The following is a 26,811-nucleotide window of genomic DNA, read 5'->3' as shown; positions in this document are numbered from 1 at the left end:
CAGAAAAGTCTGAGAACTGAAAAGATTATGGCGCCTCTTTCAACCATGTAATTCCAAATAAAAATAATTCTTAACCCCAGTGAATTTCTGATATATTCTACAATAAAAAATCAAATGAAAAATAAACTGTGTTTCATAAGCCTATGATCAATTTCCCTCTGGATTATCCAACACATGGCTCATTTCTGTTCTCCATTCCAGCTGTGTCCAGTTTAGGTGTTTTCTGTCCTTTTTCCTTTAGTTTCTCCTCTTATACTGACCTATTAAATGGCCATTTGTTCCACATTTTATCATCAGATTAATCCTACCAAAGCCCAGATCTTATTTTTGAGCCAGTGTGCAACACACTTCTTGGCAAAATTAGGTGTTTAATAAATGTATGGAAGAGTGATGTCACTCACTCCTGCAAAACTCTCTTTTCACTACTTTTAAGGTGCTCCATATTCTGACTTCAAAATGTCTTGCTTTATTTTCTATTACTCCCTTCAGGCTAGTTGTGCTCCTTCTGAACTAGCAGCTCTGTGTCTTCTGAACATATCCCATGCTGTTCCGCTTTATACTCATATTCTTCCCTCTTTCTGGAATGCTTTCTAATAACTTCTCCCACTTGGATTCCTTCTTATGTGTCAAGGCACAAGTTTACCCCCTATCCAGCATAATTCATTTCTCCCTGAAATCTATGGTGTGTTTTCTATTCCTCTCTTTTATATGTGTGCACACTTGTCTTGGTGTGGTTATTTACACACATGTCATACTTTTGAAGCCCAGCTGTCTGAGCTCCTCTAAAAGTCTCTCTCTTCTCCCCCATGCCCACGTGTGCAGAACTCAGGAACGCGTCATGCGCAGTACACACGTTGCGGAGAAATGTCGATTTACCTGAAGATTCTGTAGAAGACGTGGAGGAGGTTTTCTTTTCTTTCCCTTTTTAAAAACTTTTTGTTTTAGAATAATTTTAGATTTCAGTAAAGTTACAAAGAGAGCAGAGCTACCACCTACTCCATCCACCTACAGTTTCCTCTATTATTAACATCTTACATTAGTGTGGTACATTAGTCACAATTAATGAACCAGATTGATACATTGCTATTAACTGAAGTCCATTTGTAGTATTCAGCTTTCCTTAATTTTTACCTAATGTCATTTTTCTGTTCTAGGATCTTATCCAGTACACCACATTACATTTAATTGTCCTGTCTCCCATTAGGCTTCTCTCTCTCTCTCTTTTTTTGAAAGAGTAAAAGTAGATTTAATGAGGGAAGACAGAGAATTTGGTTTTGCACACTAAGTTTTAGACATCTTAGTTACATTTTGAATACACAATAAAAGGTCTTAAAACTGAACTAGATATACAACATTGTAAGCTTCTATAGCTTAAAAGATTTTTCTTAGAGAAGTCATGAATTTTTTTCCCTTTTATAGACTTTTGCAACCTGTTTTGAACAGGACAAGTTGAAACAGGTTTGCCCTGTAGAATATTAAAAGAGCATGGACTTCAGGGTAAGATCTGATAGAGAGGAAATGTTGAATTCTGACTCAGATTCCTCAAGAGTAGAACTGATGGTTGTTATTCCTAGGGATGTGCAAGGATGAAATCCCTTGCAGTAGGATACCTACAGTATGTGGTTTGCACAGTTATTCAATAAATGTTGATTTCTTTCCTTCATAATCTTAAATCACCACACAAATACTTAATATGTTTTAAGAACCACTTAAACTTCCTGCAGGCTGATCTGCAGTCAGTATACAATCTTTCAGCCAAAATTCCATTTCTTGCAACCCTGGAACAAAGATTGTTTATAATAATGTGTTGACCAAAGACAAGGTATTGATGGAATCAAAGGTCCCATTAGGATTCTCTTAACTATGTAAATGTCTAAGACTTTTCTTGTTTTTGATTACCTTGACAGTTTAAGAAATTCTGGTCAGTATTCTGTAGGTCCCTCAATTGGGATTTGTCTGATATTTTTCTCATGATTAGACTGGGGTTATGGAATTTTAGGAGGAAGACCAGGGAGATAGAGTGACATTCTGGTTACATCATATCAGCAGTCTAGACTATCAATATAACTTATCATTCTTGATGTTAACTTTAATCACTTGGCTGAACTAGTGTTTGTCAGGTTGCTCCAATGTAAAGTTTCTCTATTCCCCTCCCTTTCCATACTGTATTCTTTGGAAAGAAGTCAATATGCAGAGTGCACACTTAAGAGGTGGGAGTTACCTTAAGTGAGGAGTTGAGATAAGGAGTGGGGAGTGTCTATGTAAATTATTGGAATAATAATTTACACAGGAGATTTCTCAGATCCCCCATTTAAAAATGTAATCAATTATTTATATCAATATGGACTCAAGGATATTTATTTTATCCTTTGGATTATAGTCCAATACTACTTTATGTATGTTGTTCCTCAAATTGTGCTAGCTTTGGGTGTTAGGAGATCTTTCAGTTGGCTCCTATGTCCCTCCTTGACATAACTCCTCCATTTATTTATTTGTTTGTTTGTTTATTTTTAGACCATTTCCTTTCTTTCTGACACTACAAGATAATCCAGGCTCATAATGTATATTTCCTTCCCCAGTCCTAGAATCAACCATTTCTCTGAGGAGCCCTGGTTCTTCTTATTGGGGAATAGCATCCGAGATCAAGATCTGGATGCTGGGTATGCTCATTGCAACTGGAGTGTTGTTGCTTCTAGCCCTCTCAGCTGAGAGAGGAAATATATATATGTCTATTAACCCATGTATGCGGACATATCTATATATATTTCTATATGTATCTATCTGTATCTATTTTTATTTTTTTTCCCTAAGATACTCTCCCTGTTGTAAAGGCCATAACCTTAATGTCATCTGCAAAATCCCTTCATAAATTAGTGTGATTTTTTATTTATTTATTTGACAGAGGGTGAGACAGCACAAGCAGGGGGAGCGGCAGAGGGAGAGGGAGAAGTACGGTCCCCTCTGAGCAGGGAGCTGGATGCGGGACTTGATCCCAGGACCCTGAGATCATGACCTGAGCCGAGGGCAGATGCTTAACCAATTGAACCACCCAGGCGCCCCCATAAATTAGTGTTCTTTTGAATAACTGGGAATAAGAATTTGGGGAAGAATTCTGCCTACCACGCTGAGTTTATATTTCAGAACTGAAGTGTGCATTTTCCAGGTTTGTTAGTTTTTAAAAGTAATACAATGGGTAAATGTACTGCAAAGCCTGCTAAATGTAAAACACAGAGGCAGACTACCTGTATCTATTTTTAAAACCTGAGTTCCCAGATATCCCCAACTCTAATCCCTTACCACATCGATCATCCTGGCCTTCTCCCCTTGCTGGTCTGTAACTTCTCCAATGGTGAGAAACCTGGCTCCCACCATTCACCATCCATCTACTTAATTTTTTAATTCCAGTATATATGTAGAGTAGTTTCAGAATGGTTAACTCTTATCCCCGTGGGAAACAACTTTATAGCTGGACTACAGTGTTTCTTTTTCGTCACTGGTTTTATTTATTTATTAAAGATTTTATTTCTTTATTTGACAGAGAGAGAGACAGCGAGAACAAGAACACAAGCAGGGAGAGTGGGAGAGAGAGAAGCAGGCTCCCTGCCGAGCAGGGAGACTGACTCGGGGCTCGATCCCAGGACCCTGGTATCAGGACCTGAGCCGAAGGCAGACGCTTAACGACTGAGCCACCCAGGCGCCCCTCGTCATTGGTTTTACAGACTTTACTCATTTCCAGAGTTATTCACATGAGCAGTTTTTTTTTCCCCACCCCTTTCAATGAAGTTATCCATTTAGCTAGTGTGAAAAGTCTGTATATTATATGATGCCATTTGAGTGACACTCTGGAAAAGGCAAAATTGATAGAGATAGAAAATACAGCAGTGTTTGCAGATTCTTTGTCATATTCTGCATTCCATTCTGGGATCTCCGGACCTCCAAAGGGTTTTTTAAAAATATTTTCATACATTAAGGTGCACTCTTGTGCTGTAAAGATCTATGGGTTTTGACAAATGCTTGTGTTATATATCCGTCATTACAGTATCATACAGAATGGTTTCACCATCTTAACCAGTTCCTTGTAGCTTACCTACTACACATTCTCCCACCCCCAAGGCCCTGGCAACTGCAGATCTCCTTACTGTCTCCATAGTTTTGCTTTTTCTAGAATATCACATATATGGAATCATGCAGTATATAGTTTTTTCAGATTGTCTTCATTCACTTAAAACACTCACTTAAGATTTATCCATGTCTTTGCATGGCTTGACAACTCCTTCTCTTTTAGCACGAACAATATGGAGGAGGGTTTTATATTCTCAAATCCACAGCATATAACTTCATAGGTATCCATTTGACATTTTTGATTCTCAAGTTTTCTGGCCACACAGGCTTTTTTGCCATATCCCTATGCAGCACTCAGTCATTTTCCTGTCGTCATGAGCAATTTAGCTCTCTTCCCCAGACCTGCCTACGCTGCTTAATAAAGAACACAGCTCTTAGCATTTTAGCTTCCACCCAAAGAGCTTCTCAGGTTTTACCTTCCTAGTTACACCTACATTACAGTTCTTTATGTTTTTGGTTAATAGTGCACGCTCCCAGCATCTTCATTTCACCTCTCTTTGTATGGTTTTTTAAAGTATGAACTGTATCTTTATCACTGTATTCGGCAACAATGCTGTGGCTAGTCCCTAGTAGGTATTCAGTAAATATTTATTGAGCAGACAAATAAATGACTTGGTATATGTAAAAGCCCGATTACAAAGGAACTGACAAAACCTGAAATGCATGCTGTATTCCATCCACATGGGTAGAATAGTTGTTTACTATGTACTCTTTTCTTTTTTCACTGTTTGAAGGCCACTTGCAAAAAATGGCCTGAAATCTGAGATGCATTCAATTTATATAGAACACATGGTGTTTATAGAAACATTACCCAATAGTATCACGCTAGTGAACCTTGATAATGTGTGTCAGAGGTTTTCAGCCTTAGCCCAGATTATCAGCTTTACTACAAACAGCTGAAATATATTGATTGTATAAAATTTATTTTCTCATAAAACATTGCATGGGCAAATTTTGGGAGTTGGCTAGGCAGCTTAGAACTATTGTCATCTATATTATTAGTAAAAGGAGGTAAGGTGGCTGTTTAGTATGTCATTAGCTTAAAAAAATGCTTAACATTGGTATAAAATTTAAATACTGGGCCTCCAAGCAAAATAGTCTAGAAGGATCCTCATTTCACATATTTAAGTTCTAAGATGATCTTGGAAGCCACATCCATCTGTGGGTGCTTCTACAAAACCTGTGTTGCATGGGTATTTGCTGTCTTCAAGCTGTGTACCTCAGCCTCTATATGCTAGAGCCCTAATTTTGATGTGAATAAACTGTTCAAATTTGGGTAGTGGGAAAAGAGGAGTTCTTAAATTTCTCCTCTTCTCTTTCTGATCCTTCTTTTTCCTTTTTCCTCCTCCTCTTCCTGTTTGTCCTTAAAATATCTGTCATTGTCTTGGATAATGGAGAATGTCATCATCCAGAAAAGAGTAATTTTTCTTCAGTTAAATCTCGCATGTTTGCAATCATCCTTCACATACCCAATGGTTTGTATCAGAAATGAGCTCTTAAGGGGCTTGTTGACCTTTTGGAGTCAAGAATTCTTCATTTTAGGGATTTATCTCTTGCTGGGAAGATTTTTTTTAAGCATAAAAATGTGTACAAGTAGACTATTACAAAAACACTTTGAGTCTTTGGCTAAGTTTGAAAGGAGGGTACTCCATCTTTTCTGGTTTCTGTTGTAAGGCAGGTGTATGTATTTTCAATATGTGGAAAGGCTGAACTCTTTCTATCGTGTACTTTCCTGGGCCCTTCCATTTGTAACATTCAGGTTGTGGAAATGACTAAGAAGCTGCTATTAACAGCCAGTGTTACCTGGAAATGGTTGGTGAATGACTTCAGGTAAAGTGACTTTGTTTCTTAGCCATGAAAAATCATTAACTCCTCTAAAAAGGTGCTAGAATTTAGGAAACAAATAATAAACAGAAGGTAAAGTGGTGATGGTTTATACAAGGGCTCCCAAAAGAGTTTGCTTCTCAAAATAAATGAAGATTTCTTGGCATCCAGATAAGAACTTTCCAACATTCCACGTATGCATAAAATTCCATATATGCAAACAGGTTTCACAATTTCCAAGATTTGGATTGCTTGTAAACTGCATTTAGTTGAATTGAAAATCTATCTCTCTGGTGTTCATCTTACCCCAATAATATGCTAATTTTATCCTTAGGGCCTGTAAGAGTTAATGTCATAAGTTGGAATTTACTTACTAGTAGATAGATGCTTGGGGGAAATTGGTTCAATGTTTTTAACTGATTGTGTTTTCAGGATGAAAATCAACAGACTATGAATCAAGAGTTGCCAAGATCAGTGTGTTCCATTTGTGCCTATACCATTGATTGCATATTTCCCTCAGGACAATTCTACTTTGACAAACACACAGTTTCTGAAAAGGAAATGTTAGTAGCAGAAGCTGCTGCTCTGGCCTCCTATGTTGGCAGAAATAGACTGCCTGATTTCTGTGTTGGCGATCCATATTATTTTTTAATTGCATATTGAATAAAAGGGGGCTGCTAAACTGCAAGCAATTTGAATACATTTCTTTCCGCACTGATAAATTCTCTCAAGTTTTCCAGAGATGGAAAAGGTGGTGTGGTCCCTTGTACATTTTCAAAACTGTGGCTGGTTTTTCATACTGGAGAAACATGCATGGCACCTCATGATGCTCCTGGTGCATCACATATATTGCACATTTTGCAAGTTTTGAAGCCCTTTCTTATATTATTTCATATTCATTTTATAATGATTCTACAAGACAGCATAGACTTCACTGTAATGATTTATAGATGATAAGGAGGCTCAGAAAATTTCAGTAGATCTTCTATAGTCACACAGCTAGGATGTCAGGCTAGGACCCAGATTAGGACTTAGGTTTTCAGATTTGAGTGCAGGAAACTCTACTCTGGTGCAAGTTCAGAGCATGATCGCTTTTGGTCAAAGGGCCTTGCAATATAATAGCAGTGATATATTTTTCAATTCATGCTCTAGGGTTATCAGATAGCACTTTATACTTCCCTTTCTCATCACTGTGAACTCTTCATAGAATGAGATCTCATTGCTATTCTTTCCTCTGATTTTTAATAATTAATCATATTTTCCAGCAGGAATTTTAAGACCTGACCTAAATATTATAATTAACACATTGAGAGGCCCTATCAACATGACCCACTTTGTGTCCCTTTTCCAGTGTGGGGATACTCATGAATGTAATTTAATGTTACTTTCAAAACGCTGAATTTTATGTTTTGCAGTTTCTCTGACTGAGTTCACACAGTTGTATTCAGGGAAAGGGTGGGCCATCTTCTGAAAGCTCTCTCTCTGGCAAAGGAAGGATACTAACCACTGCTATGTTAATAGTGAGAGAGGAGAGTTTTGATTCTTCTGGTCATCTTTTGCCCAGCAGAACTCAATGCATAGCTTCTACTCAGACTTGATCATTTTGTCTGGTCATGACACGGTTTTGCCATGGAGCACGATGCTATGAGTAGCAAGGGACTCTTAAAGGAAAATGAGTTTTTGACTGATTCCTGGGTTTCTGAATTCATATCCCTTTAATGTATCTCTGTCTTTTGCTCTTCTCCACATACAAATAAGTCCTCATATGGTCTTATTAGTATTGGCCATTTAGAACTACTTGACATTTTCTAATCACAAAAGGGTTTCCATTTCTCAGAACCCGGGAGAAACTCAAGAAGTGGCTTTTGAGGTTTTAAGCCTACTGGGTGTAGACTAGTGAATCACATCCTTCTGAGATTTTTAAAATTAAAATATGATCAGGCAACTTTACTTTTCTCCATAGAACCCCATATATGAACTGATTTGAGAATATTTCCCCTTTTTGTGACTTACGTGATTAGGAAAAGAGAAAAAAAAGAAGTCAATTTTCAGGGGATGGGAAATGTGCTCCTTTTCACTGGAGCACTTACACTGTACCCAAGAACATTTGGAAAGTCTTGGAACCTAGTTATGTTTTCACAAAAACTCAAGATATTAAATATATAAGACTTAAGAGTCTCATCTTGCGTCAGTTCTTTAGGTCTGTATGGAATGGAAATGAAAATGTGTCAGACGTTAATTCCTCTAGGAACCCTGGGAAATGTCATTCTCCTTTGTCCTCTTAGGTGGCCATGTTTGCACTGCAGCTGGGCAGGGCCACATTCCTGCTTACGGAGCCCGTGATCAGTGCAATGACAACCGGGGCGGCCACCCACGTCGTGACTTCACAAGTCAAGTATCTCCTGGGAATGAAAATGCCATATATATCTGGACCGCTTGGATTCTTTTACGTGAGCTTTCCATATGTCTTTGTTCGTGTAATTTGGGAGTGTGTTTTGCAAAGTAGAATTCGGTGAAGTCTAATACTGAGATTTTTCGGTATGAAGGGAACGTGGGTTTCAATACGACATTTTGGGATACTTTGAATGTAATTTAGGATACGAAGCTAGCTTAATGAGTTCTAGCTACTAATTTTGGAAGCAATTCTTGATAAAAATTGAGTATGATATAACTTGGGGTCATGATTAGAAAAAAATAACGAAGTTTTTTGAGAGCCAGGTATGTTGCCAACTTCTAATGGAAGCCATCTACTGGGATTGGGGCTCAATTTAACTACAGTACACTCTTCACATTCAGCATTGTGAACTCCAGTTTGGCTCAAATCACAAGGCCTGGGCAAAACTGGAGCCCCAGTAGCCGACAATCAGTTATTAAAAGTCACTTGAAACTGAGGGAGGAACCTATGGCCAGTTTCAAAATATTACCCTAATAATACTCCATTGTTTTTGTCTTTTTTTGAAGTTGACCTAAAATCTTTGACTGCTCAGGAAATCACATCCTGTGGAGCTTTATAAGAAAATGAATGTCTTGTTAATAAGCTGGAGGGCAACCAAACTTCATTTTACTTAATTTTATGTAGTAGAGAAGGAAAAGAAATATTTTTGTTCTACTCTTCTAGGTTCTGAGCTGTGGACCCTCTAACAAAAAACAGATTAACAAGAGAAAACCAACGAGTTTATTAACATGTATATCGTATATACAAGGGAGAATCTCATAGATGAGTAACTCGAAAGAGGTGTCTGGAATTTGGGCGTAAATACCATCTTCACCTATACAAAGGAGGAAAGGGTGTGGGGAGCCAGGTTATGGGAAGGTGACTGGGAAAAGTGCTGTAAACAAGGGTAAGGTTGGCTACGCAGATTTGAGTTGCTCCTTCTTCATTGATCAGAGTCTTTTTGGTTTAGAGTCATCCTTTCCTTCTTGGTACAGAGAGGGAGACACAAGTGGAGACTTCCTTTATGAATGTAAATTTCTCTTACAAAAGGGTCACTTATATGCTGTTTTCAGAGCTTCCTTGTGTCTGTTGTTTCTCAAAAGAATAAACTGAGGATAATCCTTATGTCAAAGAGGCATATTTTGGGGTGGCACATTCTGAGCTCCCTCAATATAATGCTGCATACAAATAACATTAATGTTTTATAATGAGAGTAATCCTACCCTCAATTTTCTTGATTTTAAAGGCTGAATATTAGCTTAGCATATAAGTACAATAATTTCTTTATCTAATGCCTGATGTTGAGGTGGTTTGTGGTGTTTCGCTATTATACACAGCTTCATGAGGATCTTTCTTCTTTGTATGTTATTATCTGCATCACTAATTATTTCATTAGGATAAATTCCTAGTGATGGAATTACGGGATCAAAAGGGCATAAGATTTTTGCCAAATTTCAATCTGAAAAGTTGTGCTAATTAATATTGCATGCTTACCATATCATCAACTCTAATTATTTTTTAAAATTTGTCATTTTGGTATGTGAAAAGTAGTATTATCTATCTGCTTAAATGTGTGTTTTTCTGAGTAACTGGTAAAGCAGTCAACAAAGATAGCAATCGGCAACATGGAGCTGGAAGCTGGTTCTGAATTTTTGTTATTTAGGTAATATCCTGCTCAATGATTCATTCATTATAAGAGAGCTTAAAACTAGAACAAGAACCCTGGGACTGAGCCTGGAGGCAGCAACATAATTCCAAGCCCCAGATCAAACAAAAGCAGACCAAAGTAGCTGTAAGCTGTCAGGTGACTGGTCCCATTAAGACTTTTGGTGTCACCAGGTCTACACCAGAGAACCAAATCAGTACTGGATTCTGTCTTGACCTCCTTGGATGGTGTGCTCATCTGTGCATGTGAAGTGTAAGGAAGTGTGAGCAGGTTACAAATTAGCCTCTTCAGTCATATTCACACACAAATAATCATCCCTCCTTTTTCTTTTCTTTTTTTTTTTTTAAAGATTTTATTTATTTATTTGACAGCGACAGAGACAGCGAGAGCAGGAACACAAGCAGGGGGAGTGGGAGAGGGAGAAGCAGGCTTCTGGCCAAGCAGGGAGCCCAATGTGGGACTCGATCCCAGTACTCTGGGATCATGACCTGAGCTGAAGGCAGCCGCTTAACAACTGAGCCACCTGGGCGCCCCCATCCCTCCTTTTTCTAGTTCTGTTAAAAGAAACAGGGTAGCCTGATAGGGGAATGACATTTAGCCTTTCAGCTTGTTTCTCTCGTGGCAAGGTGCATAAAATGCTACGTTAAAGTGCTTGGTGTTTGATTTTTTTTTTTCCATTTTGTTTTCTTGTGAGGAAAACTGCAAGCTAATTAATCTTTACCTTGTCTGTCAAATACTGTGTGGCTTTTGGGGGCCAAGGGTTAAGTTCTCACAATGAAACAGAATCAGATTTTAAAATATTTACAGATGGCTGGCTTTAAATTCACAGTACTCAGTTGGTGGAAATTGCTATGCTTTGTGCTGATGGAAAATGAAGAAAGTTGCTCTTGCTTTTCAATGTCACAGAGACCTGCACTATTCAGGTGGCTTAGTTGGAATGGTGCTTTGATTCTTTGCCAGGGTTTCAAAATGAATGTGGATATTTTAATGTAAAAAATGGTGGTGATCTGAGCTTTAGATTAAGAAATAAATTTTGCATCATGCATAGCTTGCACTGGGACATTTGCAAAGTGAGCTTTGGTATAGTTAGGCTGAAGAACCTGATGATGATAATGCAAATGTGAAGTTGCCCCTGGATCATTTGGGTGGGGTGTGTGGGAGCAGAGCTGAGCTCAGCACTGAGGTATAGAAGAGAGGACAAAATTGAGGCCTTGGGCATCAGGCCAAGTGAAGCCAGAGGAGAGTGAATTAACACATTTGGGGATTTCTCACTTTTTCACTATGCTTCCTACCTCTGAGGTATCACAACTGTTCTATCCTTTTTGAAAGCTACTCAGGCTGATGGAAGATAAAGAATATGTAGCTGATTATCTTTGGAACATAAATTAATATCTAGAGTTGCGACTCTTGCACAGTGAGCCAGTGATCACTCCTAATTTTCTCAGCTGGAACACTTATTTTTCTTAAAATAATTCAAGTCTGGCCAATCAAAATGTCTATTGATTAATTTTGATAGTAGTGATCCTTACTATCAACTGGGAGAGAAAACACAGCCTTCTGCCTTTATCCTGTTCTGAGGTCACTGGAGGTTGGGGTCTCTCCTTTCTGCCACTGGGATGGTTTCTTCAGTGTCTTCTACCTGGGGGATGCCTGATTCTGTGCTACTGAGAGAATCTAATTCTCTAGTTTGAATATCTAAAATCTCCATCCCTTTAGTTGTTCTGGGATGGTGGGTGTTCTTGCCTCAGCAGAACATTTTTGGAGAACAGTTTGAATCAAATACAGGTGATAGCAGGTTCTGCCCTGTCAGATTATAGAACAGACCTCTGATAGGTCTTAAGAAGTAGATGTGCCCTAATGCTTCTCCCCTTTCTACATCTGGCATGTGGCTCACATGCCACCAGTGCCACCTAAGATCAGAGAGTTGGGCCACTTCTTCTCTTCTAGCTGAAAACTGTTAAGGAGCTTCACCAGATGAGGGGTCTCCCATAAATGTTAAAGCCTACTAAAGCTTTCAACCACTGGTCTCTTGAGCCCCTCTCACAGAATTTCTATGGTCTTCATATGCAGATAGATCCCTGGAAACACCCTTATGATGCTCCTCAATTCTCAAGAAAAGTGGATAGAATTAGGCCAAATTCATCTTTTTATTTAACCTTCCTAAATCCCTTCATGCATCATGTTTTACTTTCCCCTTTGTTCTACAAGTTTTATCTCTAAATTCATATACCTCTAATGAATTTTAAATTATGGCCATTTCTTAAAGGCCTTTGAAGTATTGCACATTCTTTTTTAGTTACTTATTGGGTAAAAATCAGTTTTTTTTCTCTGAGTTGACTTTTAGCTCTGGTGATTTTATTTAGGGCCCATACAATCAGGTAGACACTAATTGATCTTTTCTTTTCCTTAGAAAGAGGCGAGTTAGAGGAGAAATAACTTGAGAATCTCAGAAGCCCAGATTCAGATCATAACTCTGGCCTTGACCAAATCACCAAGTATCTTTGACTTCTGGTTGCCTGTTTCTTTTTTTTTTTTTTTAAAGATTTTATTTATTTATTCATGAGAGACAGAGCGAGAGAGAAAGAGAGAGAGAGAGAGAGGCAGAGGGAGAAGCAGGCTCCCAAGGAGCAGGGAGCCCGATGCGGGACTCGATACCAGGACCCTGGGATCATGACCTGAGCTGAAGGCAGACGCTTAACCATCTGAGCCACCCAGGCGCCCTCTGGTTGCCTGTTTCATAAATTGTTGATAATTATACCTATTGAGAGTCATTCCCTAAGTGAAATGCCTGGAACACAATAAGTGTTCATTAAATAGAAGCCCTTATCTTTGTACTAGTAATGCATATTTGGATATAACAAATTTAAGATTTTTTAAAGTGCTTTTTATGTAAGAGATACTTTTATATATTAACAATAAAATAGTAATAGATGCTTTTCCTGTAATCTATAGAGTACTCAATCAGATAACCAAAGCTAAACAGTAAAACAAAGTTATACTTCTTTTTGCAACTTAGAAAGATGACTTCAACATTTATAAAACTTAAAAAAAATTATATCTGCTGCTTATAATAAGGGTTAGTCATCAGAATTCAAGAAATGCTGTGTTTTCAGTTTATTTTTATTTAAAAATATTTCCATCTATTCAGCTCACTACCCCAATACTTTAAAACTCGCTTAACAAATTATAAACAGTGCTGGAATACATTTCACACTAAGCGGAAACAATAACATTCTGTCTTGGGACTCTGGCTCACCAGTTACACCGTTTTATTCCTCTCATTCTTAGATTCAAGTATTTGGCTGGTAGTTGGTTCCCCACACAGATAAGAGGGAAAAGTTTAACTCTTCTCTAGAATATTTTTTTTAAATTGAGAAATGATGATGTATCTTTTATTAGAAAGGATGTTTCCCCAAAAGGCACAATAAAAATTACAAAAATTCCTAGTTCCTATTAGCACATGTGGGTTTCTTTGAGATGGTGCCAGTTCCTCAGCCTGTAGCAACATATGATAAATTTGGCAGAGTTAGTTTCACTGGCATGGCTTTATATGAGTACTGTTCTAAATAATTATGTACAATTTTGTACATTAAACCCAAGAGCACAAGGCAAGCTGGACAATACATTCAATTACCCTTCTTGGAAGTTTTTATTTCCTTCCTTAAATCTGAGGAGTTTCAGGACTGAAAAAGAGTTTTATTCCCACCCCATCCCTGAAGTATACGAAAGCACTTTTCTAGTTTGGACATCCATGAAGGCTGCAAAGCAGAGACCAAGAATGTTAATAAAATGGGATAGAAACGTCAGAAGGAAATCAGAGCCAATGAAACATTTTTTTAAATAGAGAATGAGATCACAATTAAGTATGTACAAATGAGGTTTATATGTGGAGAACAAATCTGCTTTGAAGATCTAGGCCCTCTGGGAATTCTGAATCAAGAACACGCTTTGGTGGTTTATGAAAGCCTATGTTTTCTCTGCAGTTATTGTGACATGTCTATTGTGAATTGCAGGGATGTTCAATATACCCTGAGAAATGGACAGAATAAATGACGGGGAGAGGAAAGGAATGTTCATCTCAGCTTGATTCAATCAGTGATGCTGGGGATAGAGAATGTGGCAGGTTTAATTTGGATACGGAACAATTATATGGGAATTTGTAACAAAGGTTACTTTAAAATTTTAAATCAGAGAGCAGATATTTTTGCAACTCAAACATCTTGAGTTGAGCTCTCCCTGTCCCCCACAATTCACTGAAAAATGCAGCACTACAAAATCCACGTTCAAGTAATTCACATTAAACTTCGTCTTCTAAACAAGGGATGGCCAGATGCCACCGAGGCCAGTGGTGCATTTGGTTGTATGTGTTGTGAGTTTTGTGTGCTGTGTTGTTTCTAGTGTCTAACACACCATACTTCCCCTAGTTCACATTTTGGTTGCAGACTTAATTTATCCCTTAAAGCAATAGTGAATGGATTTGTTCCCAGTGTGGGAAGCACTTGTTGATCAGAAGTTAGCATATTATTAAGTAAAAAAAAAAATAATAATAGAATGTGTTTTTTTCTACCTTTGGAGGTTTTGTTTGTATTCATGAAAACACAGCCCAGGGTTAAGCTTTCAGCTTCATATATTTCTCTTGCTTTTCTGTTTGCGCTACTTTAGGAAGTAGAGGGATTTGAGGAGTTTGATTTAACAATACCGATCCTAAAATGTTTAATGATACAATGCTTTGTAGGCAAAGTTTATAGGAGACATCAAATTCTTAAGAACAGAGAGAACTAGTACCAACATCAATTTTGGAGGGATTGGATATGGCTTTAGGGCTCTCCAAGCAGAATCTATATCTGCTTAGAGATGGGATTCAAATATAATGAAGTTGAAAGTGAGTTGAGGCAGGGAGAGGGCATGTCTGGGCAACTGTAGCTCATGTTTAAAGGCCCCAAGGATGTAAAAGCTGCCAGGGCTGAGAGTAGACTTGTCTCCCCATCTGCCAGGTGGGAGAGTTGGACTAAGTGTGAGGTTTCAAAACCAGAAATCTTCAACAGACTAATCTGGGGAGATTTTAGGAACTACACATGGATGGGAAGAGATTAGTATGCATGCATCCTTGATTTAAGAAACACTAGAATAGATTTCCTCAGCAAATATTAACTGACTGCCTCTTAGGCATTGAGGATATGCTTGAGAAATAATATCCCTGTTCCCATGGATTTTTCTTGAAATACTGAAGAAGGCATGAAATAGGGCGGGAGGAGACAGATTGTTGAACAAGATCATCCCAGATAATGTTAATGAAGGAAGCCAGGTTGTGTAATTGAAGGTGGGTAATGGGATAGAGCAAAGGAGAAATGATAATACTCATCTTGTATTAACTGGTAAATTAAATGAGTCACTGCACATAAGATAGCCTAATGCCTATAAATGTTAGTCCCCCTGCTCTTCTAGAGAGTGATGATATTGAAATAGGCTCTCCTGTTCTTTCTACCTCAAGCTGCCCTCCCCACATCTGTATGTGGTAGTGAAAATATGAAAATTCCCCTCTGTTCAGGGTGGAAAGAAGGGGATAAGGTGAATGCACTGTATGGATGCAAGGAGACTTTCATCAAATATGAATATGTTAAGAAAAAACAGTCACAGTCCCTGTACTCACAGCTTTTAGAATCAAGTTAGAAGGCTTTATTGCCTTGCATGATTCTGCTACTGATGTTGAAGATGCAAGGCCAGGTGCAAGAAGAGTTGGTTTGCCTGAGAAGCAGCTAGGTGCCACCAAATCCCACCACTAACAGAATCAAAGACAAATCAAAGACTGCATGCTCCAAGGTGGTTTCCCCTTCACAGGGGTGGTGTCTCCTCTCCGCCCCCCCCCCAATATTCCGAGGCAAACAGGAAGCACCAGGGAAGTTTGGAACAGTTGCTTACTGGACTAAAAGAAGAGAATAGTGAGGGAGGCATTGGTAAAATGGTGAATAGGTTGGTCTAGAGTTCGGGGAACCTGCATCACAGTCCTGACTCTGTCACTTGCAAGCCAAGTCACCTAAGATAAGTCACTAGTCTTGGGAGCCTAGATTTCTACATCAATAGAATGAGTGTGTTCAACTGCTTGATTTCTGAGGCCTTTTGGGCTCTGACAACTGACTTCTAAATATTGCCTTTGTTAGACACTTTTGTCAAGATCCTTGCCACAGCTGTCCACCAGGCCTATTTATCTGGGATAGATGCTTAAATCAGCTTGCTTCTTTCTTAATGGTGCTAATCATTTAGTGATGGTTACTAAAAGCTTTCTGTTTAGTTTTACTTTGTGTTTTTTTTTTAAAGATTGTATTTATTTATTTGACAGAAAGAGAGACAGCTAGAGAAGGAACCCAAGCAGGGGGAGTGGGAGAGGGAGAAGCAGGCTCCCTGCTGAGCAGGGAGCCCGATGTGGGGCTTGATCCCAGAACCCTGGGATCATGACCTGAGCCGAAGGCAGATGCTTAACGACTGAACCACCCAGGCGCCCCGAGTTTCACTTTGTGTTTTAAAAAGACTTCTCTCTTAGTTAACTTGAAGGGGGGGGGCATTTCGTAGGTATATATGAAATCCCAAAGGCAAAGGTCTGAGTCCCCTCCACCCTCTGTGTCCGTTTGGTAGGGCTGCTGTAACAAATGGCCACAGGCGAGATGGATCCAACAGCAGAAATGGATCTTCTCACAGTTCTGGAGGCTGGACATCATCCAGGTGCCAGCGCGGTGGTTTCCTCTGGGGCTTCTCTCCTTGGCTTGCAGATGGCCACCCTCCGGCCTCTTCACATGGCTTCCCTCTGGGCATACACATCCCCAGTGTCTCTCTGTATGTCCTCATCTCCTCTTTTTATAAGGGCAGAGTGGATTGGATTGGATTAGAGCCCACTCTAATGGCCTCATTTAATTTAGTTACCTCTTTGAAGGCCCTCTGTCCAAATATAGTCACTTTAGGAGGTACTGGGCGTTAGGGTCTCAGCATATGAATTTTAGGGGAACACAATTGAGTCCGTAACACCCTCTTTGAGTTGTCTCAACAATGAGAAGTATTTGACTTGGTAACTGTGTTAGTGTCCTGTGGGTACTGTTACAAATTACCAGAAACTTGGTGACTTAACACAGAGAACTTTATTCTCACGTTTCTGGAGTCCCAAAGTCCAAAAATCAAGGTATTAGGAGGGTTACGATCTCTCTGGAGGTTCTAGGGGAATCCTTCCTTGTCTTTCAGCTTCTGGTGGCTCCAGGCATTCCTTGGCTCGTGGCTACATCAACCGAACTCTGCCTCTGTTACCCCAAAGCCCCTTCCGCTCTGTGTCATGTCTCCTCTTCTACCCTATTGTAAGTGCTCTTGTTGGATGAGAAACATATGTCTGTACAGAGATGATGCCACAAGTGTTTTCAGACCATAGTCTGAACACACGGTAGCAGACATTTATGAATGTTACCGTTTTTTTTCTAGACATATTCCTGGTTTTGTGGTTGAGGACAGACTCAAAATCATATATTGGGAATCAAGACTCATGGATTACAGATTAGTACTTTATACCTGCCATAAAGTAGCATGCTAACAGCTTTATTAAGGTTTGCTGATTGTACCATCACTCTGTTGTTTCTCTAGCAAAGCATAAAGTGATTTATGACAATTCCTAATACAAAAATAGCACAGGAATGATAAAATAATACTAAAGGGTTTATATGTTCTTTTTGGCATAAAATATATGTTAAATTATTTCATGGGGCCCCTTATAGATAGTTCAGAAATATACTCATCATTGTTACTGAAGAATTGTCAATGATAGCATTGTATAGTTAAAATATTAAAACTTTTTTTTCTGTCATGGAGATTTCATGATAGCAAAACCTAAAGCATGCAGAATGCTGGTGAAAAGGATATTTGGCTGATAGAAATTTCTGGTTGACTGGGCAGAAAATCCATTAGTTTTTAATACTTATTAATATTTCTAAACATTTAAGATCTTTCTCTCTGCCTTATGAAGTTTAACAAAATGGACATAATTTAGCTTTTCCAGTTACACAATGAGAGACTCCTGAATGGGTATGACCCCAGAAACTATTGAAAGGGTACGACCTCCTTTGCTTATTTATTTTTTTCCTTAATTAAATACTGAATATGAGTTTTTTTAGCTTTGGATTTTGCTTCATCCTCATAAAAGTGGAGTTATTAAAAATCTGATTATTTGGATCAGATAGAAGATATAAAAAATCGATCATTTGAAATTTACTGCAATAGTAGCTTTAATATTTAGCTCAAGAGCTTGCATATAATAAAACCTCAATAAACATGTTGAGTGAATTAATAGATGATAACTACAAATCCCCTTAATGTGATATAGCTCGAATATTGATAATGAGAAAAGAAGAGTCTGGGTCCTCCCTCTCTTCGTCATTCTGCTTATTCAAATTAAAGTCTCCTATTTACAGATTTATTATTATTTTTACTACATTAGGCCAAAGTATTTATTCATTCAGCAATATTTATTGAGTGTCCATCTGCCAGACACTATTCTAGAAGTTGAGAATCCATCAGTTAAAGAAAAAAACAAACAAGAATGGCCAACTCAGATGAGAACACATTATATAAATAAATAAAATTGGGGCACCTGGGTGGTTCAATCAGTTAAGTGGCTGCGTTGGGCTCAGGTCATGATCTCAGGGTCCTGAGATCCAGCCCCACATCAGGCTCCCTGCTCAGTGGGAAGTCTGCTTCTCTCTCTCCCTCTACTTCTCCCCCTTTTTGTGTTCTCTCATGCTCTCGTTCTCTCTCTCTCAAATAAATAAATTAATTAAATAAATAAAATCTTTAAAAAAATTTGTGTGGGGGTGTGCAAATGTCTATTAAGTGCTTCAGAAAAGTTTCCTCTGTAAAGACAACAGCAAGAAACAACATATGTATTATGAATAGGCTACTTTTATTCTTTGAAATCTCTCAAAATGGATTTGTTTAAACATTATCAATATTTTTCATTTAATGTCATTATAGTAAATGGTCAGTTTAAAGAACTAGTAATATAGTTTCAAAATGAACTAAACTCCTATTTTATTAGACTGACTAATCAGTTCTGATGAAACAGCTTATTTATTTATCCATACACATATAAACTGCCTCTGCTCTTCTGAGGTCTGAGAAGTGAAAGATGCTCTTCAGTAGGAATTTTTATCCACTGAAGTTTAGTGCGTTATAGCATTCTCAGATAACTGGATTTATATGAAAAATGAGAAATTTTATTTATTTATTTATTTTTAGATTTTATTTATTTGAGAGAGAGAGAGAGAAAGCACGAGCAAGGGGGGAGGGGAGAAGCAGGCTCCTCACTGAGCAGGGAGCCCGACACGGAGCTCAATCCCGGGACCCCAGGATCATGACCTGAGCCGAAGGCGGTCGCTTAACCGACTGAGCCACCCAGGCGCCCCAAGAAATGGTAAATTTTAATGTGTGCTTACGATATCTAGACCTGTATTGAACGAGGCTATGTAAATATGTGTTTGTACGTGTGCATATGTATGTTTGTATCCCTATTCCTGTTCCTCTCTGTTTCCATATGCCACTTAGGGCCTACAAGCTGACTTTAGCGGTGACTTCTCTACGTGGGACCACATGACAGTCATTAGGATGACACTCCTCATCAGCGTGCTTTTCTATTGTGTTCTTCATGCGGGTTGTGACAAGCCTTTGCCCACACCCACGCTCTTCTGGAGCATCTTGTGAGACATGCTTTGCTCTACAAGTTGTTGTTTAACCCAGACAGACGATAAAAACCCTGAGGGGCTTTTCTCATTCCTTTCATTCTGGGGTGGTCATTTTTATTACTGCAAACACATGTTCGCAAAATGCACATGACAGCAAATTTGGTATGGCTTGGCAGTTGAGCATAGTCCCCCCCTTTCTATATAGGCAGTCTCATGGCATACTTTTAATACCATGGATAAAACAGAAGGAATAATCCTCTAAATGCTTTAAAACATTTGGATGCTTGTTTTTTCTTGACAAATCATCTGAATGATATTCTCATTTTTGTCCTTAAATCATCAGAAAGCTATGTATTTGGACAAAATTATCTTGACATTCCTCTAACCCTACCCCCTATAGAATATATTTCACTGAGTAGCATTTTGGATTTTAGTCCCTGGCTTTGAGTAAGGGGTGACTATGAGAAATAGAACTTGCTCCTTCACTTGCTGTAGGAATCCTGTGAACAATTATCATCCACAACATAGAGAGACAGAAAGGAAAAAATATTGTCTGCGCCTCAGATAACTATGATATTGTAGGACCTAATTTTCTTTCCAGGTAGTGTAGGATAAAATAGAATACTGTGAAAAAGATAACAGGTAAAGCTGTTCTGATCCCTAATTATTCCTTACTGTATCTGATACACAAGTAGTGGGGTTTTTTGGTTTGTTTGTTTTTTTGTTTTGCTTTGGTTTTTGTTGTTGTTTTGTTTTCAAACTGTGTGGACAAAAGGGATTCTGGATTACCTACATTATACTCTGGTCCCTTTCACCCAGTGAGGCTCCATTTTAACTGAGTTTATTTAACATATTACAGTGTTAATGATAATGTTTAACATCTAGAATTCAGTTCAGATAGCATGATGTACCTCCTTACACCATCTCTGGACCAGATCTCTGGACCAGACAGGTTAAGTCCTTTGATTAGGAAACCTGCTGAGCAGAATTTTAGGAGATGCTAAAAAACATAGTCTATGTGAGCTCTTTTGATCCATTGTGTATGTAATATTTTGATCCATTATTTTTAGCTGTGGTCAACTTAGATTTGAGATAGTAAAAAGAGAGGCCAAAGAATGCCAACCAGTTGGGCTGCTGTGAGAATAGCCTGTGAACTAGAGTAAAAGCTAGTTTTTATCACCTGAAATGACTTGAAGAATCCATTGTGGACAAATAGAAATGAGCTTATAAAAACCAGAGTCAGCATGATCCAACAGAAGGAGGAGTTAAGGGACATGTTGAAGATAAGCATTTAAGGCCTATTTAAAACCTTTGAAATTATACAAGTGACATATCTTCGCAAGAGAGAATTTGGAAGATACAGATAAATGAAAATATCTCCTTATTCAGAGCTCTTAACTTTCCAGATGCATCCATAGATATTTAAAGTGCCTGTGCATTGATCCTGGAGCTTGAGGAAGAGCCTATAGTGTCCTCACTGCTCTTACTGATGAATCTGCATGTAGGTAATGAGTTTCAGCATCCCTGCCCATCGAAAGACCCGGAAGAATCATCTTCTCTAGCAGTGTCCTTATGTACAAAGGAGCGAACACTGAGTTTAGTGGAAGTGTCAAGGACAAAACAATTTTGTACATGCAAGTGAATTATAGCTTGCTCTGCATCAGCACTGACCACCCTTTACGCCCCACAATTTCACACCCCACCCCTTAACATATTTTTGTGAAATATCACTGAGTTCATTTGGAGCCAGATTTCAGTGTTGGTCTGTTGTGAATAACTCTGAGTTTTGTTTGTGTGTTTCCTCATCACTGTAGATCTATGCCTATGTCTTTGAAAACATCAAATCTGTCCGACTGGAAGCACTGCTGTTATCCTTGCTGAGCATCGTGGTGCTAGTTCTGGTTAAAGAGCTGAATGAACAGTTTAAAAGGAAAATTAAAGTTGTTCTTCCTGTCGATTTAGTTTTGGTAAGTATGAAATCAACATTTAGCATTCTTCCTCACAGTGTTTGCCAGTTGTTGGGGTAACCTGCAGAGGCTCACTATATTGTCTGCAGTAACCCACAGCTATTCCTGTCTCTCATTAAAGGAGGGCTCATTTTGCATGGCTATACATTAATGTAAGAATAGGAAACATTTTGAGTCAATAATTTTAAAAAGGAGGCACACGTGTTTTCAATTTACACAGCATTTCTCATATGCTTGTAATTTTTTTACATAAATAATAGAACATATAGCTTAAGATTTTAAATAAGGAGACATTTCTGAGGGTGAGACTCAAAAGATTTCTGGAGTGATTCTTTCCAAAGTAATAAAAAGGGATATCACATTCTATTGATTTGGCATCTGTAATGATATACATAGAAGTATTATCAGTTGACAAATGTCCATTAATGATTGGTAGAGTTATTAACACATTTTTTTTTACTGACCTAATTTTGCTTTGTTGAAAGGATACTCATGATTTTCACTGGCCAGGGCTGGTTCTCTAAGATATTTTTTGTTGCTATACCTGGCAAAACAATGAATTATACTTTGTGTTAGGGTTTATGGTTTAAGGCTTATGGATTATGCATTAAAAAACACATTTTGAAATTTTAAGAGCCTCTAATGGGAACTCTTAATTAAACAAAGCATTAAGTTGAAAATGTAATGTTAACACAATCACAGTCTACTAACTTAATCATTAATTGGCTTTAGTTTTTTAATGGTCTTTGGGTTACACATGTACAGAACAAGTGGTATATAAATAATTTCACCTCTTGAACTATTCATTCATATTGCTGAAATGGTGTAGGTTTACATAAATAGATAAGCCTAACACGTTGGAAACTATCTCTGAGGACTGTGACTTCTGCAGAACTCAGATGGATGGCCTCTCTCCATAGCTAGACCTTGTATGATTCTATACTCCTGATAATTTATGGAGATCCATGTAACATATGTGATCTATATAATGTGTGTGTGTTTGTGTGTATTTCAAATAAGCAGTAAAAGTGGAGGGTACTGTGATTATTAGTAGTTCTCACAGCAACAACTGTGAAACATACCATTTTATTCCAAAATCCTATCGGTATTAAGAAATCTTATTATATCTTGGGAAGCTTTATTATATTAAGTTGCATGAAACCAAAAACTGAAGATAACCTTAGATAACAAGGCCCTTGAGCTAGTAATAAAAAAATTACTTATTCAGTGTAAAAGTAGTAAGAATTATCCTTTATCCTTATAAAAAAAAGGAGAGGTAATTCTTATAGAAGTTTGTCCCTAATATTTGCAAGATCCAAGGTAAAAGTACTAATGCAGGCCTCAATACTTAAAAGTTATAGATCAAAGTGTTAAATAAAACATGTTCTGGGGTGCCTAGGTAGGTCAGTTGGTTAAGCATCTGACTCCTGATTTCAGCTCAGGTCATGATCCCAGGGTTGCGAGATCGAGCCCCATGTAGGACTCCATGTTGGACGTAGAGCATACCTAAGATTCTCTCTCTCCCTCTTCCCCTGCTCCTCCTTCCCCACTCCGCTTGCATGAGGTCTCTCTCCAAAGAAACCCAAAAAACAAACAAACAAAAAACAGGTTCTGTTTTCCTATTTTGACTAAAACACCTTAGTGATTACCTTGAAAGGTCAGAATAGAGAATTCTCCATCGTTTGAGTTCTGCCAGAATGAGGCAGCATGGGGAGAGCCCGCTCCTTGGCCTGACCCTTCTCTTCCTGAGAAAGAGCTCCAGCTCTTTCTCACCTACAAGGGGATTCATATGTATATGTGTGGCTATTCCTGCCCCAGTATCCAAGCTCCAAACACATCCCCACTCTTTCATCACCAGAGCTGTCCCCTGGCCTCTTCATGGGCCACACTGGGAAGATGAACCTGGGTGAACAGGCTTGGGGCCATTGGAGCAGGAAACTGTAGATTCCTGAGTATCCAAAGTGTGGTCCAGAAAGATGAGTACCGGTGAGTCGTGCACATACAAAGCTCTCATTTTATGGGGAGGGCTACAGTTAGAGGAGGGCCAGATTAGAACTGCCTAAAGCACTGGGCCCTCCTGGACTGGGATCCCCTGTTGCCCAAGTCTAAGGTCAGTGCTGGCCTTATACACATACGTAATATTAAAATAATATTGAAGAGGGACCAATGATTCAGCTGATAAAGGAAGTTTACTTTTGGCAAAGAGATATAGTGAGGAAATAAGATACTGTCTGAAAGCCAATTCAGTGGCTTAAATTAATTTTAATATTGACTATAGGTATTGAACATTGCGTATTCTTCCATTTTCAATAAGGAAGCAACATTTTGTGGCTATGGCACATTTTCTTTTACAGCTCACAGTATTTTCTGACCTGATATAAATATTTAATGGAAATTATTAACAATTAAAATTTATTAATCATCTTAGGAATTTTTGAATATGTTAATGCTTTTAATTCTAATAACCTGAATTTTTAACCACTTATTCTTCATCAGAAAACACTATTATATCACAATATTTATTAAGTTTAACAATATAACCTCTACAGTTTTGTTGCCTTTTTAAAAAATCCTCAAGGCTGTTTTGCTTTTTAAGTCTATTTGATGTTTTAAAGCCCTCTGTAAATTCAGTTAAATATCATTACAGAGAACAGAAATACACAGATAGGAAAAATCCCTACAAAATAATATTATTGGGCATTAATTGCTAAATATGTCTTAATTTGCTAGTGTGATTTTGTTATACCTTTTTTTTCTGACATGTGTATGGTAAATTTGTACTTTAAATAGATAATTGGTATGTCTCTTTTTAACAAAAAAAGTATAGTATATAAGTAGTTACAAGCTAATACCAAACTGATACCATAACCATGTGAAATTTCCAGTACCTACTAAAATTATCAGAAGAATGAAAAGAGAATGTGAAAATGGATGGAAAACATGGGGGTGGCATGACTAGAATAACAGAGACTGAACCAGGTTCTGAACATACATTTTAAAGGTGATGATGTATACAGCAGAGAACACCTGAACTTGCCTATCATAGGTCATACAGAGTGTAGGGAACCTGAGACTCCATGGAGGTAATTTTAAAAACGGTGAGTCCAGCATATTATTAACTAGTGTATTTTACTTCAAGAAATAGTAAAAGCTCAAAATTCAAAATTACAAGGAGACTGTAAATCATCATTGGTTACTAACCTATATAGGTATATTAATGCAATATCTCAAACTCTTGAAAAGTTGGCGTCATAGAGGGAAACCGTGCTGTGTTATAAAGCATTCCTTCCTGTTCCAGGAGACAGGGATTTAGGTTGGTTCTAGTGTCTGTACACACATACACTCCCATATTCTATTCTGCGCCCCTTCAAAATCAGTCACAATTGGATTGACAGGTTGGGAAGGATATTAGAAAAACCATATTATTGGGAGGCCATTTGATTTTTGAGACGGCAAAGCAAGTGTGCTCAAATTTCAGAGGCATTTTTTTGATTCTCAAAATTTTCTTAATTTTTAAAAGTCTGTGCAACTGCTACATTACTCTTGACAATCATGGGACACATAAACAATGTTTACTTTTAGAAATAGTTTCACGGTGTTTGAGAGGCCAGTAATAATTTTCTTTTTCTTTTTTCAAATGGAACCACACAGATTATTGCTGCATCATTTGCTTGTTATTGTACCAATATGGAAATCACATATGGATTAGAAGTAGTTGGTCATATTCCAGAAGGGTAATGTAGTCTTTTTCTTTCTTTCTTTTTTGTTTGTTTGTTTGTTTGTTTTTGATGGAGGAAAGGTCTTGGAGTAAGTGGCTATGGATTTCATTTCTTTCAAAGGCCCTCTATAGGACAAATTCTAATTAATTTCTATTTGAAAATGATAGAAACAAACAATACACATATGGAGAAAGAGTAACTTCTAAAATGTTTACCTATTACTAGGGAAGCTGACAACTATTTTATACAGCATTGCTTCAGGTAAAAGATTTGGAAATTATTTACAAAGACACTATTTAGGAAAAAAAAGGAGGGCATTGAATTTCCAAATTATAGTCATGCTCTGGGATTTATTGTTCCCTATTCCATTCATGTATTCTTATGACTATTTTTATTTCACTTAAAACGTACTAAAAGCACACAAGCATCATCTGAAATAGCAACTCCATAGGCCTGGGTGGTGTATAATGGTGAGAGAGTGTAGAAGTAGAGCAGAGGGTATGATTTTCTCAAAGCCTTCCTCTGGACCCTAAGAGGAAGGTTAACAAGAAATGTTCACCCTAAAAGGGCAAAACATTGAGGCAAATATAGCCTGAAGGAACACAAAGACATCTTAGGGAAGAGAGGGGTGTCCATAGGGTTATTCCCTCCTGATGGGCTGTATACATATATATATATATATATATACGGGTATTTATAAATGTGGGGCAAAGTTACAGTTGTTTCCTCTATATTTTTATCTTCCAGTCCCAAATTTTGGTTTCTAATTACATTAAAATGGAGGAACAGTAGAGGTTAAAAAGATAATTAAATAAATTAGATAATTAAACAAAATCTGTCTTTAACCTTTAACCTTTAACCTTTATGTAGATGCAGGCTAATGGTTATATTTAAATCAACTTGGGTTTTCTTCAGGGTTCTCTACTTTTCCACCTTCAGAAGTCAATTTATTGACTAGGTCAGCTTATTGTTATTAATAATTAGGCAAGCTCAATTTTTATGAAACAAAAGTTCTTAAACTTTGAAATGGCAGCATTCTTGTATATCATATTAAGATATCTTAGGGCCTCTAATGTTATGAATCAACTTCTCTTGGGTGTAAACTTTAGTAAGTGGATAAAATAAATCATGCCTCTCCCCTACCTGCCTTAATTCTCCTTTATTTTGAGTGAGCTTTCCAGACCCATTCTCTGAAGGAATTATAGAAAGAGTGGCATTGAAAAGAGACAGTGAACCCCAGCTCTACCATTCACTTTGTGATTTAGATGCCTTACCTAAACTTTCTTAAAATGTTTTCTCCACCGTAGAGTGCACGAGTGGTACTCAGTGTGGGGTTGTGAGGACGATTAAATGAAACAGCTAACTTGAGAGG

The 26,811-nt window shown here is 37.9% G+C and overlaps 1 protein-coding gene across 1 annotated transcript in view; it reads left to right on the top strand.

Moving 5' to 3' along the window:
* Window positions 1–26,811, top strand: part of SLC26A7 (solute carrier family 26 member 7) — a 106,372-nt gene that overhangs the window by 40,250 nt on the left and 39,311 nt on the right. Inside the window, exons 4-6 of the mRNA XM_028112116.2 lie at window positions 8,232–8,396; window positions 21,568–21,720; window positions 25,372–25,454. Coding sequence (XP_027967917.1) covers window positions 8,232–8,396; window positions 21,568–21,720; window positions 25,372–25,454 — 401 coding nt within the window. The remainder of the gene's footprint in view (window positions 1–8,231; window positions 8,397–21,567; window positions 21,721–25,371; window positions 25,455–26,811) is intronic.

This window comes from Eumetopias jubatus, unplaced genomic scaffold (assembly GCF_037043125.1).
Source record: "Eumetopias jubatus isolate StellerSeaLion01/CBP00866 unplaced genomic scaffold, mEumJub1_p1.0 scaffold_4, whole genome shotgun sequence".
Lineage (NCBI taxonomy): Eukaryota > Metazoa > Chordata > Mammalia > Carnivora > Otariidae > Eumetopias > Eumetopias jubatus.
The sequence above is the reverse complement of the archived record's forward strand: the minus strand, read 5'-3'. Positions and strand labels throughout refer to the sequence as shown.